This window comes from Mobula hypostoma, chromosome 12, assembly GCF_963921235.1.
Source record: "Mobula hypostoma chromosome 12, sMobHyp1.1, whole genome shotgun sequence".
Lineage (NCBI taxonomy): Eukaryota > Metazoa > Chordata > Chondrichthyes > Myliobatiformes > Myliobatidae > Mobula > Mobula hypostoma.
In genome coordinates this window covers 60590513-60609525 of record NC_086108.1, presented here as the reverse complement: position 1 = coordinate 60609525, position 19013 = coordinate 60590513, and the positions used below count along the sequence as shown (strand labels likewise).

Below are 19013 nucleotides of genomic sequence, written 5' to 3'. Positions count from 1 at the left end.
AAGGGTCTCGACCCGAAACGTCGTCTGTACCTCTTCCTAGAGATGCTGCTTGGCCTGCTGCGTTCAGCAGCAACTTTTATGTGTGTTGCTTGAAATTCCAGCATCTGCAGATTTCCTCGTGTTTGCGCTTTCAGCTTATATACAGTTTTTTACAAAATGCTTCAAGTGATGGTTTGCTAATTTAACTAAGTTAAATTTATATCTAAGTTTGAATAAAATTACGTTAACTGTCTTACAATAAGGTTGAGAAATACTTGAAAGATATGATTATTCACCACACTTTCACACTACCCACAAAATCTTAAAGAATAACACATGTCGAGAGAATAGTAAGGTATCTGAATTTTCAATTTTCTGTCCAACAATTATATTAAAGATTCTTTATATTAATCCTTTATTAAAGATTCATTGCTTTAGTCTACTATATTGCATCATATGATAATCCAGGTGAGAATAATTGGAATAATTTAGGCCAGGAATTAAGATCTTCCTTGTCCTGATGAAGGATCTTGGCCTGAAACGTGACTGTTCATTCATTTCCATAGTTACTGCCTGACCTTCTGGGTTCCTCTAACATTTTTTGTGTGTTGCTCTGGATTTCCAGCATCCATAGAATCTCTTGTGATTCAGATCTTGCTGTTTTATATGTCTCAATGCCAGCACATATGGAGCAGTTACCCTCAGTAGACTTGATAATTTTATCTTCACCAACACATTGGACCTTGGACTTTCTGACTAACAGACCCCAATCAGTTAAGTTAGACAACCTCTCCTCCTCCACTCTCACCCTGAACACCGGCGTGCCTCAAGGTTGTGTGTTGAGCCCTCTTCTGTACTCCCTTTTCACCTATGACTGTGTTCCTGTACATGGTTCTATCTCCATAATCAAGTTCGCAGACAACACCACGGTGGTTGACCTGATCAGAGGGGATGACGAAACGGCCTACAGGGATGAGGTCCAGCATCTGGTCACGTGATGTGCCGACAACAACTTGGCCCTTAGCACCCAGAAGACTAGGGAGATCATTGTGGACTTCAGGCATGCTAGCAGCCACACTCATGTCCCCATCTACATCAACGGAGCTGTAGCGGAGCATGTATCAAGCTTCAAATTCCTTGGTCTCCACATTTCCGATGATCTCACCTGGTCCCTGAACTCCTCCATCCTGATCAAAAAGGCACAACAGCGCCTTTATTTCCTGCAGGGCATCAAGAAAATTCACCTCTGTCCCAGGATACTGACGGACTTTTACCGCTGTACCATTGAGAGCATACTCACCAACTGCATCTCAGTGTGGTATGGCAGTTGTCCCGTATCGGACCGCAAAGCACTCCAGCGGCTGGTGAAAACTGCCCAGAGGATTATCGGCACCCAATTGCCCACCATTGAGAACATCCACCATAAACGCTGCCTGGGCAGGGTGAAAAGTATTATCAAGGATGCATCTCACCCTAACCATGGACTTTTTACTCTCCTCCATCCGGTAGGTGCTACAGGAGCCTCTGCTCCTGCACCAGCAGGCTCAGGAAGAGTTTCTTCCCTGACGCTGTGACCCTGCTGAACCTCACATCACAGCGCTAAACAGTATTGCACCCATATTGTACTATCTCAGTACTTTTATATTTGTATGCTGTAGCACTTACTTTTTATTCACAGTTAATTTGTAAATAATACTATTCTTTTGCCCTTCTGGTTAGATGCTAATTGCATTTCACTGGCTTTGTATCTGTACATGGCATAATGACAATAAAATTAAATCTAATCTAATCTAATCTAATCTAATCTAATTCCTCCAGGGGAGCGCAATTGCACCACTCAGTGGACAAATTTAGATTTGACAGGGAAGGCACAAGATAAATTAATTCATTAAAAATTCAAAGTTACAAATGTACATTGATTATCAAAGTACGTCTATCATATACAACCTTCAGATTCATCTTCTTGCAGGCATTCACAAAGAAACACAATAGAATCAGCGAATAACTACGCACAGCAAAGACCGACAAACATCTGTGTGAAAAAAAGAACAATAAAAAATGTAACAAAATAACACATAGAACATGAACTGCAGATTCGCAAAAGTGAGCGCATAGCGGCAGAGTCAGTTCAGCGCTGAGGCGAGTGAAGCCTGTCCAGGAGCCTGTTGACTGCAGGGCAACACCTGCTCATGAACCTGGCAGCGTGGGACCCAAGGCTCCCGTACCTCCTGCAAGAAGAGAGGGATTCAGGTCAATGCAGGCAGATGGGACGGGCTAAGGTTGAGGGATCTTGGCTGGCATGGTGAAGAACACTGCTTTTTTTTTTACCTTTCTTGTTCCCCGACACTTTAATCTGGCTTGATGCTTTAATGGAGGCTGGATATTGATTTGTTTTCCGCTCTTGGGCCATTTCTGCTCTCAAACCTTGATGCTTTAATCTAGCTCGGCTCTTTAATTGGCGCAGACTAGTGGAGCTAAACATCTGTTCATTTTCTGCTCTCAGGCCTTGATGCCTTCATCTGGCCTGAAGTCTGATGTGCCCCACTCAGTCACCATGGTGATGGCTGCTTTGTTAATGACCGTACCTGCATTCTTGAGAGTCAAGTTCACTGAATCCTTCCAGGAGATTGTAAAATTGTTAGCTCACTTAGACAGTTCAAAAGCACACTTCTTAAAGGGAAACTACAGGGCTGTGGATTGCAGTGATCATAGTCCAGGAGAAACATATCTAGTAGTTTTGTGAGCTGCTTGAAAAACGTCACCATATATCGCTAACGCCATCTTGAATGGCACATTACATCATTTAAATTAAAAAGAACCATATTATTTAATTCTGGCACTGCATCTGCAGGAGAAATTACCATTGAACTATTGTAGATACACAGAAACCTATAAAAGACTAATATATTTATTATGATAAAGGTCAGCTTTGTGGCATTGTGTTGAAAACCTTCACAACATAGAGTAAAATGCACGTGTAAATAACTTGGCAAATGTACAATTTCTTCAATGAAAAGAAGAACTAAAGCGTTATACAGGTGTCTCAGAACTCCATGGTTTTTTTTCCTGGTCTCAGAGATTGTCTATATGGTGGTTTCATATTTCACTAGGAACAGATGCACCAATCTTCTCCCACATTCATGGTTTGTAGATTAACTGGCCACTGTAAATTGTCTGCGGTAGTGGTGGGTGACAAAGAATCAGGGTGAAGTTGAGGGGCGTTTAGGAGAGAACAGGGAAACAAGTAGGGAATGTAATTGATGGAATTGTTCTGAGAGCCAGCATTGGAGCAATGGGCCATATGTTTTAAGAAAACACTGAAATCTGAGACAATGCTCCACGTACCGTATCAGATCCAACAAGGCATCAGCAGAGCTCATGATTGGCTTTCCACTGTCATCAGTGTTCTCCTTCTGGGCCGCACCGCCAGGATGGATGATGGACACCATCATTATTCCAATAACAACAGCCACAAAGGTGGTCCAAAGATAGTAGGCAATTGTGATGAGACCCAATCGACTTGAAGCTTTTGCATCTAAAGCAGCCAGTCCAGACATCAAGCTGAAAAACAAAGCAAGAGTCTCCTGAGCATATATCTCCATAAATTACTCACTCCACTTGTTCATCTTATGGCTCATGTAAGAACACAAGAGAGTAGCAGGAAAAGGTTGACTGGTCCCTCATGTTTGCTCCACTATTTAATTAGATTATGGATTATGGATAATTTCCTTAGCTCCACTTTTCTGTCGTCTCAATTCCTTTAATATCCAAATATCTATCAACTGGTCTCTTAAATATACTCGGCCACTGAGCATCCACTCGTCTCTTGGGTAGAGAATTCCAAAGATTTACTGTCCTCTAGGTGAAGAAATTTCTTCTCACTTGAATTCTACATGACCAACCACTTAGATTTCTGGTTTTAGACAGACCTAGGAGGGAAAAAGTTACCCCTGAATCTACCTTGTCAACTCCTCTAAGAAACTTGTATGCTTCAATGAATTCATCTCCTGTTCCTCAAAATGCAAGACATCATAGGCCTAGTGTGCTTAATCTCATGAACCAAAAAAATCCCATCCTAGAAATCAATTGGATGAAGCATTATTTCACGCCCTCTATCAAAAATATATCCATCCTGAGGCAGGGAGACCACGTGAGGGTCTGCCTACAATGTTCTGTTTGTCCCAGGCCTCTGTATAATTCCAGTAAGACTTCCTTTGATAAAGGGTCTAACATTGTGTTGAATGGCTTTTTGACCTAAAGTATAAACTCTATTTTTCTTTCCACAGTTGCTTCATGATCAGCTGAGTGTTTTCATCAACATCTGTTTTTGTTTTCCAAATTTCTAATTTCCAGCATCTGCATTTATTTTTGATTTTCCAAAACCTCTTAACTCTTGTAGTCAGATCCTCTTGCACGTTAGACCAATATACCACTTGATTCCTTAATTGCTTGGTGTACCTACATATTAACTTTCAGTGATTTGTACACAAAGATGCACATGGCTCAGTGAAAATGAACACTCTTTAATCTCTCTCCATTTATAAAATACTCTGATTTTCTGTTTTCTACCAAAGTGTCCTATCTCCAGTTCTTCCATATTAAATTCCATCTGCCATATCTATGTCCATTCACTTAACTTATATTCTTCTCAAAACCCACACAACCACACGTCGTCAGCAAATGTATCTTGATTACTAATATAGACCAGGAACAGTTGCAGCCTTGGTTCCCTGTTGCATCTTACCAGGCATAGCCATCCAGCCCAAAAATTATCCATTTGATCTTTCTCGCTGCTTTCAGTTTTGAATCCATGTCAGCACATTATCCTTAATCTCACACATCTAATTGTTTCATAATCTCTTGTGTGCTATTTTATTGAAGATCTTCTGAAAGTTCAAATAAACCCCATCCATTGCTTTCACTGGTTACAATATCAAAAAAACAGATTTGTCAAACATGTCTTTTTCATCAACACCATTATTATTTTCTATGTATGTTGTTACCAATTTGTTAATGATAAATTCTAGTATTTTCCCTACAACAATTTTCAGGTAACAGCTTTCCTATTTCATTCCTGAACTGCAGATTCCAAGTGTTAGATTATGAACCCTGGACAATGACTCCTCAAATACTGGACAAAAATTTTCCCATTCAGGTTCCATTAATAACTTGGGGGCTTTAAAATACTATTGTTTCAAACATTCCAGATTTTAGGTGCTACGTCCTTGAGTGATTGAATTTCTCTCTACAAAATTTAGTATCATTCCAATGAGCATACAGCATGTACCTGCTAATGCCAATTTAACTTTCCTAAGGTGCACTGCCTAGAACTGAGAAAAGGAACACAGAGAAGACTCTTGCTTGTCATTATTTAGAAAGTACTCTGTTCTATTCCCTTTAGATCAAATGTGGGTGATCTTGTATTTTGTCATGTTGAAATCCATTTGCTTGTTGTTTAATTATTAACTTGTAATTTTGTGCTTTTATCTCCCCTGCTATGGTGCCAGCTATCCCCAGGTCATCCCAAAATTTGACATGGAGCATTCTGTAGCTCAACCTAGCTGCTGTTCAATATTACAAATCATTGAGGCTGCAGAAAGATTCCTGTGGAATGCCACTAGCCAGATCCTGACATTTTGTTCTTTGCATTATCCTTGCTCTCTGTTTCATGTGAATCTGATAATATCTTAACCTGCCTAAAAACTGTTTTTAAATCCATTGAGCTCAAGTTTGAACTAAGGTGTTATTCCTATATCCCCTTTTGTTGAAGTGTATCAGGTTCATAACAAGGCTAGCCACAATAATATTGCCACATGGATGGGTACTCAGCAGAAAACAATTCATTAAATTAAGAGAGGAGAAGATGGCAGCGCGACGCAGCGCGCACGGCCGCTCCAGAAATTATATCTGTATTTGTTAAGTAGGTACCGTGCACAATTCTGATTTGATGGAGACAGACGTGAAAGCACAGACGAACATCTGGAGAAACTTCTGAAATGCCCGCTTTGCTGCCGCTGCTACTGCTACTGTGTGGGCCGGAATCTCCGGAGGAGAAGGCCTCCAAATCCTCGACTTTGCTTGTTTCGGCGGCCGGGACGAGGTCGAAGGCGCTTGGCAGAGGATGGCGCTCGGGAGGCTGTATCAAAAGGGCTGGTCGGAAGCTCGAAGTTTTCGGACGGACTCAGTGTCGGCTGTTGTCGGGTGCTTCCAATGCACGGGAAGTTGTCGGTGCCTGGAGTCTTATGGCAGGGGATTTTCTCCCTTTTTTCCGCCTGCTATCAGGGACTATCGGAGTCGATCGGGACTTGAGAATTTTTTTTACCGTGCCCATGTTCTGTTCTTCATCAAATTATGGTATTGTTTTGCACTGCTGTAACTATATGTTATAATTATGTGGTTTTGTCAGTGTTAGTCTTTGGTTTGTCCTGTTTTTTTTGTGATATCACTGGAGGAACATTGTATCATTTTTTTAATGCATGCATTTATAAATGACAACAAACGAGGACTGAGTGTCCTCATAATCTAAATCTTTCCAGATTCTACAAGCCACAAGTCTGAAGTTTGGCGGGGTATTCTCAGTTGCCTGGACAAGTGCAGTTCCGTTACACTCAGGAAGCTCAATACCTCCTAGCAGCCCGTGTGATTGTCACCATATTCACCAACCCAAAAATTCAGTCCCACTGATGCATTTTGGCATCTGAATTTATAAATGCAACTTGCAAGGAATTTTTCAAAAATCTTCTCAGATTCACTGTGTCTGCCCTAAAAAATGCACAAGGGCTACAGGCATATTGGAAAATTTCTTCTTCAAATGACATTGAAATCAGATTTGGAACTATATCACAAACTTTACATCACTGCTGCATCAAAATTCAGGAACTTTCCACCTGACATCACTGTGAGAGTACCTTTACTTCAAACTGCAGTGGTTCAAGAAGGCAGCTCAGCATTATTTCCCAGGAAATACAGGGATGGCAATTACACTCTACCTTTGCTAGCAGCAACCACACCTCATGAAGGAATATTATATAAAAAAAATCTTCCTCATTTGATGGAGGATGGGTAGGGTGAAGATGGATAAAGAAGAGTCTGACTGACATATTACACAAAAACTACCATTAGGTAGGTATCCACTCCATCTTGTCTACTGACGTATTATTTTCCAGGTATCAGCTTTACCAGGTTCCAATATTAAATAGAAAATAACAATGCTCTGCTGCAAATGTTCAACCCACCCACATCTAATATTAGTCAAAGTAATGTAAATTTATTGTCAAAGTACATATATGTCACCATATATAACCCTGAGATTCATATCTTGCAGGCATTCACAAAGAAACAAAATAGAATCAATGAAAAACTACAAATAAAGATGAACAAACATTGTGCAAAAGACAACACGTGCAAATACAAAAAGAAGAAAAAAATATACAGTACTGTGCAAAAGGCTTAGTCACATATACATATATAGCTAGAGTGTCTAAGACTTTTGCACGGTACGTAGTAATTTTATGTATTGCACTGTACTGCTGCCACACAAAAAAACCCAAATTTCATAACATATGTGAATAGTGATAAACGTGATTCTGATCTGGGTCTCTTCACCAATCCTGCTGAAGGGTCTCGGCCTGAAACGTTGACTGTTTACTGTGTGTGTTTCTATAATTCATATTTTTAAATGCAGATTTTTCAACAGTAAAACATATGCTCGAACAAATGCTGGTTGCAGACCAACTGAGAAAAGCAAAATACTTAAACCTTTTTATATATGAGGATTTTGATTTTGCAGCTTTGAAAGTGCTGACATTAACTTGATTTTTATTCCAAAACCTTAACACTACTGACGCCATTTGACACAGACATCAATGTACGGGGAAAAGAGGTGGAGGAAAGAACATGAGCGGGGATGAAATAAGGAATGCTTCAAAAAGACCTGTATACCTTGGACCTTTGTGGATTGCTGTAGATATAAATACCGTATAGTTCATATTTATTCTTCTGTCTCAATCACATACAATTTGAAAAAGCAAACTCTCACGTAGATGCCAAAACTTATCAAAATATGTTTGTGTTACGGAAACAAAAAGGACTGGAAATGCTAGGATATGTATCATTTCTTTTTCTTGATATTGTTACATGTATGACTTAGTTCTTTGGGATGGTCAACAGAAGAATTCACTAGAATATCTCAGCCATTGCCTTTTGTCCACAGTGCAGCATATTTGCGGCACAGGATCCATTATCCTGTTTGTAACATTAAAGCCATCTCCAACAGTTCTCTGATACAGATGGTTATGAATAGATGAGAGATTTTAGTAATTACAAAATATATAATCCTCCCTAGCAGCGATTAAGTATTAATATCAGTCATACAGAATTCACATTTCTCTACAATGCTTATAGTGACATGCTTCAAAATTGATTCAGAATTAAAGCCTTACAAGGAAAATGCTTTTGCTAAACCCACATTATGAGCAAAAGGTAATGCAGTATTTCCTCCAATATATCAATTTACAATGCAGGCAAAAGACGAGTCTAATGAGCAATTCCTCGCTTTTAAGTGTTCTGGTTTTCCTTCCATATAATTCTTTCAAAGAATATCAGCTCCTCCTTTTTATTCCTCAATGCTTAGCCATAAAACCATGTACCCCTTTGGAACTGCTACACCAGGATTTGGGTGTATGGGTCTTCCTACATTTTCCTTGTTCTCTATGGAGAGCTGATTGACTGAGATTTTTTAGATTAGATTATGAGGACATGCAGTCCTCTTTTATTGTCATTTAGCAATGCATGCATTAAGAAATGATACAATGTTTTTCCAGAATGATATCACGGAAACACATCACAAACCGACTTAAAAACTGACAAAAACCACATAATTATATAGTTACAACAATGCAAAACAATACCGTAATTTGATAAGAACAGACCATGGGCACAGTAAAAATCTCAAAGTCTCTCGGAAGTACCACCATCTCGCGCAGGCGGTGAACCTCCAGCGCCGCAAACTTTCCGATGCAGCATCCTGGAAGCATCCAACCACAGTCCGACTCCGAGTCCGTCCGAAAACTCCGAGCCTCCGACCAGCTCTCTGACACCGAGCACCACCTCTGCCAAGCGCTTCGACCCCAGCCCCAGCAACAGTCAATAGGCAAAGCAGAGGATCTGGGGCCTTCCCCTCCAGAGATTCTCGATCGCACAGTAGCAGCGGCAGTGAAACGGTCATTTCAATAGTTTCTCCAGGTGTTCCTCCGTGCTTCTCACAGCTGTCTCCATCAAATCCGGGTTGTGCACGCCCCCCAGTTAAAACATACGATGTCATTTGGAACAGCCGCGCGAGCTGCATCACGCTGCCATCTTCTCCTCCCTCCTCATTGTCATCTGGTTCTTTCTGCCAAGGCACTGGCCATCTCCCTACCAAAGCAATTCACATCCCTCCTCCTCCTCAAAAATCCTCAACCTTTCTGTCCTTGCAAAATACTGCCAATATCTAATCCCCCCTTTTCATTCCAAAGTTCAGGGTCATATTGTCGCCTACCAAAATCTTTTTTAAATTTTTTCTATTTATTAAGATATCAAGCAGATATGTCCCCTTCTGGTCCCTTGAGTTACGCCGCCCAGCAATCTCCTGATTTAATCCCAGCCTAATCACGGACAATTTACCATGACTAATCAACCTAACAACCAGTATGTCTTTGAACTGTGGAAGGAAACCAGAGCACCCTGAGGAAACCCATGTGGTCACAGGGAGAACATACAAACTCCTTACAAGCAGCGGCGGGAATTGGATCAGGGTCCCTGTACTGCAAAGCATTGTGCTAACCACTATGCTACCACACCACCACTTGTTTCCATTTTCCACACAACTCCATGTTGAAATTGTTTCCACAAGTTTCCCTATTCACTTACCTCTGTCTCCTGACACTATGTTTATCTTCTCTCCTCAAAGCCTCTTCAACTTCTTACAGTTACCACAATATCCTTCTCCAATATCACACGTCTCGTGCCAGCACAGTGTTATTGCCTTCATTTGACTTGTTTCTAAGTCATCAATTCACAACTAATACATCCTTAACAATGGCTTTTCTTTCTATATTATCTTTTCTGGAATCTCTCAAAAACCTATTCACAGACTTGTCATCCATAAAGAAGTGCCACTTATAACACTATATCAAGCATGTACTATATAACACTATATAAAACATGTACTGACAATGGACACGAGAGACTGCAGATGCTCTAATCTGGAGCAAAAAATAAACTGCTGGAAGAACTCAGCAGGTCAAGCTGCACCTGTGGAGGCAAAGGGAGGACCTATGTTTTGGGATGAGAACTGAAGGAATTTTGAGGGAAGGTAGCCAGTATATAGAAATGAGAGGCTGGTAGGTGGTAGGTAAAACTAGATAAAGGAGGAATGATGGGCAGATGGAACCACAAGGGAGAGTCGATCGGAAAGGTGAACCAAGAGAGAAGAAACCCAGGGAGGTAGGTATATGGGTAATTGATAAATTGAACCAGGTGAAGATAACAAGTCATTAACCAGGGTGGGGTGGATGGAAGTGGTGAATGGAGACCCTGGGTGGACTTGTGAGAGTAGGAAAACCACATAATCTATGCTTCTTATCATCTTATAGACCTCTATCAAGTCACCTGTCATCCTCTTTCACTACAAAGAGAAAAGCATGAGCCCACTCAACCTATCCTTATAAAACATGCTCTCAAGTCCAGGTAACATCCCGATAAAGAACCTCTGCACACTCTCTAAAGCTTCCACATCCTTCCTATAATGATGCTACCAGAAGCGAACACAATATACAAGGTGTCGTGTAACCAGGGTTTTATAGAGCTGCAGCTTTACCTCACGGCTTTTGAACTCAATCTACTCAACTGATGAAGGGTTTCAAAGATGATACACTCCATCAATTCTACCCCTTTTTCATAGGTGACAATCTTCTTTCAATTCTTTCCTAAATCCATAATTAATATTTTTATTTCAATCGCCTTTGTTCAGCACTTAAACCAAATGTTTATTACCCTTACACTGTTTAAGTACTTCTACCGAATTACTTAAATGTTATTCTAGAATCATGAAAATATTTCAATCTGAGTAACAAACGAATGAAGGTGGGTGAAAGTTGAGTTTATTGTCATATGTACAAATGCAATGACAAACGTACTGCCCCAGCATCAAAGGAACACATCATCATGTAAACAACATTCACAAGAAAAACACAAATTAACCATATTATACACAATTTTTACAAACAAAATCACAATTGAAACAGAAATAAAATTGAAAGACTCTTTTAGTGAGAAGAGGCCAGAGTGTTCACCCTGTTGCCAAACTGTACTGAACATAGAACGTAGAATGGTATAGCTCAGGAACAGGCCTTTCAGCCTACAAAGTTGTGCTAAACTATTACATCAGTAATCAAATGCTAATTTAAACTAATTCTTTCTGCAAACACATTCCCATATCCTTTCATTTCCTGCACATGTATGTGGCTAAGAGCCTCCTGAATGCCTCAAATTCCAAGCAGACCAGCTCTCCCTGTGCAAAAAACTTGACCTACACATTTCCGTTGAACTTACCTGGTTTGCCTCTCAATGGTAAACCTCTTCTACACCCTCCCTAAAGCCTCAACATCCTGATTAGGGTTTTGCCGGTTAGTTCAAGAACCAAATGGTTGAAGGGAAGTATCTGTTTTTGAATCTGGTGGTCTGAGGCTTCAGGTTTCTGTACCTCCTACCAAATGGTAGCTGCAAAGAGATGGCAGGTCCCAGATGGTGGAGATCTTTGATGACAGATGTGCCTTCTTGAAGTAAAACTTCCTGTAGATACCACCAATAATCACCAACTCCTTCAGGGCATTAAAAATGTCCACAGGTTAAAGTCCTGAACTTTGAGGACATTAAACAGAACCCATCTGGGATCAATTAGATGACTGTATTTAAAGGCAAAGGGACAGTTGGCAAGTGGCAGGCTTTTGAAAAGTTCATATTAAGAGTCCAGGGTCAGCATGTTCCTGTTAGAATGATAGACATATCAAGTTCAGGGAACCCTTGGCTATGCTCTGATGTTAAAAAAAAAAGCATACATCCTGTTTAGATAGCTGGATACAAATTAATCCCTTGTAGAATATAAAAAAAGTTAAAAACCAGGCTTAAGAGGGTAATCAGGAGAGCATGAGGGTATGAGGTGGATTTGCAGTCAGGATTAAAGATAGTACCAAGAGGTTCCTCGGATTAACAGTAAAAAGGTGACCACAGAAAGACTAGGTCCTCTTAAACAGCGGTCCCCAACGACCGGGCCGCAAGGCAAGCGCGATCGGGCCGCAAGGCAAGTGCTACCGGGCCGCGAGGAAACGATATGAGTCAGCTGCACCTTTCCTCATTCCCTGTCACACCCATTGTTGAGTCTGTCTGTCTGTATCTTGTTTTACGGCAGTTGGCATCCAGCTTAATGGTGCATTACCGCCACCTTCTGCTCCAGAATGTGCACTAGACATACATTCTAAATCCCTTCATCCAATCACACACACATATATATATACACACAAACCTACATTTCACCCTCCCATCTTTGACCATCCTAGTATCCTATTCCTGTTTATTCGTCATATTCTATAAAAAACCCCTGTACCCCTTAAAAACGCTAAAAATACCCGGACTTCTGCTCTCTCACCCATGCCCAGCAACCCTTTTAATGTGAATTCCTGCATCCCCAACTCCCTTAATTTATTTCTCATCATCTCTCTCTGTATCCCATACTTCCTGCAACACAAAACTACATATTCTACTGACTCCTCTTCCTGACATTCCTCACACAATCCTGTCTGGTGTTTCCCTATCATTTTCAATGTTTTGTTTAATGCACAATGCCCCAGCCTTAACCTAGTCCATACAATTTCCTCTCTTCTGTTTCCATTACCTACCCTAGTAACTGCAACACTCTTTTGTATTTGATATAAATGCCTCCCTTTCCCCTCCCTGTCCCATCTTTCTTGCCACATTCGGTTGACTTTTTCCCGGATTACACACTTAACCTCTGCTTTACTGATACTAATGTGCATTTCCACATTTTCTTTCTTTAACGCCCTCTTTGCCAACTCATCCACCCTCTCATTCTCCTTCACCCCTACATGTGCTGGAACCCATAGAAATTTTACCTGACCTCCCTGATTTGCAATTCTTGTAACTAACTGAAGGACTTCATAAAGTACATCTTGCCAACTGCTTGTGTGAAAAGACCTTAAACTTGCTAGAACTGAGGATGAATCTGAACATATCAATGCTTTGGCTTGTCTGGCTTTCTGCACCCATTGCAACGCAACCAACACTGCCAGCATCTCCACTGTAAACACCCCTAACTTATTAGATGTTCTTCTGCTGATTCCAATTTCTTTTGCTGGTATTACCACCCCAAACCCTGTCACTCCTGTTTCAGGTTCCTTCGCACCATCCGTATAAATGTGAGTATAATCACTATACTTTTCCATCACATGACAGTTAAATGCATTTACCAAATCTGTTTTATATCTTTCTTTCCTTTTTACCTCTAACAAATGCCAGTCTATGTCAGGCCATACAAGCTTCCATGGAGCTACAACCGGATAAACTACTGAAGGACTTATCCTCAGATCAAATACTCCACATTCTTTCACGATATCATTCCCTACCCGACTAAAGGTATCCCTCTGAAACCTCCCATTTTCCCAGCATTCCTGCAACACTCCTTCAGTAGGGTGAGAATCATTGTGCCCCTGCAAGTTAGCCCAGTAGTTTGCCATCAGTTGCATCCTTCTTAGTTCCAAAGGCATTATTCCCATTTCTACCTGTAGGGCTGACACTGGTGACGTTTTTAAAAGCCCCACTGCACACTCTCAAGGCCTGAGCCTGAATCACATTGTTTCCTTATAAGAGATCTAGCTGCTGATCCATATACTATATTTCCATAATCCAATACAGATCTCACTAAAGCCACATACATTCTCTTCAAAGCTGGACAACTTGCTCCCCATTCCCTACCAGTCAAACATCTCATCACATTTATTACTTTTTTACATTTCTCCTCAACTTTCCTGATATAGTCTGCCCATGTTAATCGTGAATCAAATATAACTCCCAGAAATTTAAATGATGCAACCCTTTCTAATTCAACCCCATACATACTTAACTTCTTCCCTACTTCAACCCTTTTCCTGGTAAAAAAAATGCAGTTTGAGTTTTATCTACTGAAAATCTACATCCCCAATCATAACCCCACTCCACCACTTCATCAATTGCTTCTTGTAGTTTCCTGATTATATGGTCCATGTTCCTGCCTCTTTTCCACAAGGCCCCATCATCTGCAAACAGTGACCTACCTATATCCACTGGTACCTTTGTGAAGACATCATTGATCATAATGATGAAAAGTAACGGGCTAATCACACTACCTTGAGGTGTGCCATTTTCCACTATGTACTGTTTTGATAATTCTGATCCAATCCGAACTTGAATTTTTCTACCAAACAAAAAATCTTTAATCCAATTAAAAACTCTCCCACCAACCCCCATCTTGTGCAGTTAACTAATAATCCTTCCTTCCACATCCTATCATAGGCTTTTTCAATGTCAAAGAACACTGCCACTACTGACTCTCTATTTGCCTGGGCCTTCCTTATTTCAGTCTCTAACATAATCAGAGTCCATGGAATTCCTTCCCTTTCTAAAACCACTCTGATAACTTGCCAGCATTCCCCTTTTCTCAAGTTCATATCCATGGTTGAGCTTGAACGCACGCGTCGTCCATGTCAGCGCGGGAAGGAGATCAACTCCTCAAGCTTGCAAATGACGGCCGGCTGAGAAGTATGTTTGACATAACATCTCTGCCGGCATTCTGGATCAAAGTCAAGGTTAAATATCCTGAGATAGCCATGGAAGCACTGAAAACGTTGCTTCCATTTCCAACTTATCTCTGCGATGAATGTAACAAAAACTAAATTGCGGAATAGACTGGACACAAGGAACCCCCTTCGAGTATCGCTGTCTCCCATCACCCCTCGATGGGACCGTCTTGTTGCAGGGAAACACGCCCAGGGCTCCCACTGATTCAGCGATATTGGTGCGTTGCAATGATTTTATATGTTCATACGAGGAAAATATGCGCTGTGTGTTTAATATCTAAACGTTACTTAAAATGTTATGATGCTATTGACTTACTTATATAACCATATAACAATTACAGCACGGAAAAAGGCCACCTCTCCCCTTCTAGTCCGTGCCGAACGTTACTCTCACCTAGTCCCACCGACCTGCACTCACCCCATAACCCCCCCATTCCTTTCCTGTCTATATACCTATCTAATTTAACTTTAAATGATAAAATCGAACCTGCTTCTGCCACTTCTACCGGGAGTTCGTTCAACACGTATTTCAAGCCTCCCTGTCTTTATCGCTATATTCATGCGAGGAAAATATGCGCTGTGTGTTTAATATTAAATTCGTTAGATAAACCCTTTTAGAAACGAAATTGAGTGTATTAGCCACTTATCACCTATATTCCGGTCGTGATTAACAACAGCCCCCTCCCAAACAGAATCGCCAAAAACGATTTGTAGCAAAAAACGGCACGTACACGCATACGCATGTCACGCATGCGCATTTGTGCCCGCGCAAAGCTTCATGGTCATTGTAGTCGTTTCCGCGTAAACACAACGTATTTGACTGCTACTGTACTCTTGTCCGTCGGGTGCTTTCAGGATACTGCATCAGCAAGTTTGCGGCACTGGAAGCTCATGGCAGGGAGAGTTTCTCCCTTCTACTGTCTGTGTGAGATGTTGGGGCTATCGGGACTTTGTGACTTTTTTTTTTACCGTGCCCATGGTCTGCTCTTATCAAATTACGGTATTGCTTTGCACTGTTGTAACTATATGTTATAATTATGTGGTTTTTGTCAGTTTTAGTCTTGGTCTGTTTTGTGTTTCTGTGATATCATACTGGAAGAACATTGTATCATTTTTTAATGCATGCATTTCTAAATGACAATAAACGAGGACTGAGTGTTCTCATAATCTAATCTAATCTAAAAAAAAATCTAAAGACAAGCCAGGGAACAACAGGCTATGAGCCTGATTTCATTTGTCAGGAGGTTACTGGAGGGAATTCTGAGGGATGAGATTTACCATGACTTCGACAGTCAAGACATGATCAGGAATAGTCAGCAAGGTTTTGTGCAGGGGCAGAGATGGTCTGACAAATCTTTTGGATTTTTTTGAAGGGTTAACTAAGGGGATGGATGAAATTAGGACAGTGGATGCTTACATAGACTTTAGTAAGGCCTTGATGAGGTCCTCCATGACAGGCCGATCTGGAAGGATAGGATTCAGGAGGAGCTAGCGGGGTGGATTCAGAATTGGCTCAATGGCAGGAAGCAGAGGGTGATGCATAAGTATTCACCCCGTTTAATATGACACACCAAATCATCACTGGTGTAGCCAATTGGCTTTAGAAGTCAAATAATGAGTTATATGGAGATCTGTTTTTTTTTTGAGACCTGTGTGCAGTCACGGTGTTTCAATTGGTTGTAGTAAAAATACACCTATATCTGGAAGGTCCAACTCCTGGTGAGTCAGTAGCCTGGCAAAAATTACACCATGAAGACAAAAGAATATTCCAAACTACTCCACAAATAGGTTATTGAAAAGCCCAAGACAGTAGATGGATACAAGAAAATTTCCAAGTCACTGAATATCTCTTGGAGTACAGTTAAGTCAATTTTCAAGAAATGGAAAGAATATGGCACAACTGTAAATCTGCCTAGAGCAAGCTGTCCTTAAAAACGGAGTAACCGTGCAAGAAGAGGACTAGTGAGTGAGGCCACCAAGAGACCTACAACAACTCTGGAGGAGTTACAAACTTCAGTGGCTGAGACAGAAGAGGCTGCGTTTACAACAACTGTTGCCCAGGTGCTTCACTATACGCAGCTTTCTGAGAGAGTGGCAAAGAGAAAGCCACTGTTGAAAAAGAACACGTGAAATCTCAGCTAGAGTTTGTGAGAATGCATGTGGGAGACTCTAAAGTCAGCTGGAAGGAGGTTCTATGGTCTGATGAAACCAAAATTGAGCTGTTTGGAAGTCAGACTGAGCACTATTTTCTGCATAAGGGAAACGCTGCACATCATCAAAAATACACCATCCCTACTGTGTAGCCTGGTGGTGGCTGCATCATGCAGTGGAGATGCTTCACAGCAGCATGTCCTGGAAGGCCTGTGAAGGTAGAGGTTAAAATGAATGCAGTAAAATACAGGGAAATTCTGATGTAGTCTGCAAGAGAACTGTGACTTGGGAGAAGATTTGTTTTCCAACAAGACAATGACCCCAAGCATAAAGCCAAAGCTATCCAGGAATGGCTTAAAACAACAAAGTTAATGTCTGGAGTGACCAAGTCAGAGTCCACACCTCAATCCAATTGAGAATTTGTGGCTGGACTTGAAAAGAGCTGTTCACTCACGATCCCCATGTAATCTGACAGAGCTTGAGCAGTTTTGTAAAGAATAATGGGGGAAATTTTCTGTGTCCAGATGTGCAAAGCTGATAGAGACCTATCCACACACACTCAACACTGTAATTGCTGCTAAAGGTGCATCTACTAAATACTGACTTGAAGGGGGTGAATACTAATGCAGTCAATTATTTTGTGTTTCATATTTGTAATTAATTTAGATTACTTTATAGAAAAGATGTTTTCACTTTGACACAGAAGAGTCTTTTTTCTGTTGATCGGTGTCAAAAAAGCCAATTAAATCCACTGTGATTCAATGCTGTAAAACAATAAAACATGAGAGCTTCCAAGCAGAATGAATACTTTTTATAGGCACTGTACGTGCTTTTATAGCATTAAACTGCTGCCACAATTAGCTGATTAGATATTTGCGTTAAGGAGCAGGTGTACAGGTGTATCAAATAAAGTAGCCACTGAGTGTATAAGAGAAGGAAGATTAAAGTGAAACTGTTTATCAAGTTTCTAATGCACAGCTTGAGTACGCTGATAGTTTAGGTGATGATATTACAGGAAATATGACATTTCACAGGAGAGGAAGAGATTTATAAGGATGTTGCAGGACTCAAAATGTCTAATTATAAAGGATGATTCAATATGTGGTAATTGTTTTCTTCAGAATAGGGGAGACTGAGGAATGAAAAGCCTTTGAGAAATGTAGATAGTATAAATAAATATTTCATAAGGCCTGGGTGCCAAATATCAGGGGCACAGATTGAATGCTATTGCCTGATAGATTATAGGAGATACGAGGAAAAGGCTTTTCATTTTGAAGGTGGTAGGAGCATGGATGTCACTGCCTAGAAGGCTTATAAAGACATAGCCCACCACCATATCGCAAATGTAGTTAGATATATAGCTTAGAGGGCAGCTAGCTGAAGGGCTAAAGATAGTAGCGGAAGTGGGATCAGGTCAGGTGGCTTATTTTCAATTGACTAAATGACCTTTATGCTATACATTTTCTATGATTCTATGGTTCCATTATTTTCAGGATTCACAACATCAGCAATCTCTCCTAAAGTTCACAACACCTTAAGTCATTGGATGTCCTAAGGTTCCGGTCTCAGCAAAGATGATCTGCTATTAGTGATAGATTACTAAAATATGTTAAATTGGACATAGTTTGTTGCACCATCAAATCATTGAAAAACTGAGAGCCAAAACCATTGTTGACAGGCAATGGAAGTGAAATCCTCAGACATTCTGAAGCAGAAACACACAGCAATCTCGGATCTCACCTCTTTCTGAAGTCTAAGCTTGCCTTTCACTCATTGAAGCACTCTTCCTTGAACAAATGTATTGAATTGTCTCTTCTTCTGAAGACTCTTGTCCCACACCAACCACATTTTCATCATATGGCAGATTGTTCTGCTCTGTGGTCCTGCTCCTCATCCTTGCCTTCATGTTGAGAGCCAAGAGGAATGGGCACCTACACACTCATTTCTGGCAGGTAGAAGACGTGGGCAAAAGGAGTTGCTGAGGTTTGGATCCCA

General features: G+C 40.8%; 1 protein-coding gene across 2 annotated transcripts in view; it reads right to left on the bottom strand.

The window, feature by feature from the left end:
• The window catches only part of slc1a7a (solute carrier family 1 member 7a), a 90762-nt gene that overhangs the window by 50225 nt on the left and 21524 nt on the right, over nt 1-19013 (bottom strand). For both annotated transcript variants that reach the window (XM_063064238.1, XM_063064237.1), the window contains one exon: nt 3325-3540. In XM_063064238.1, coding sequence (XP_062920308.1) covers nt 3325-3540 — 216 coding nt within the window. The remainder of the gene's footprint in view (nt 1-3324; nt 3541-19013) is intronic.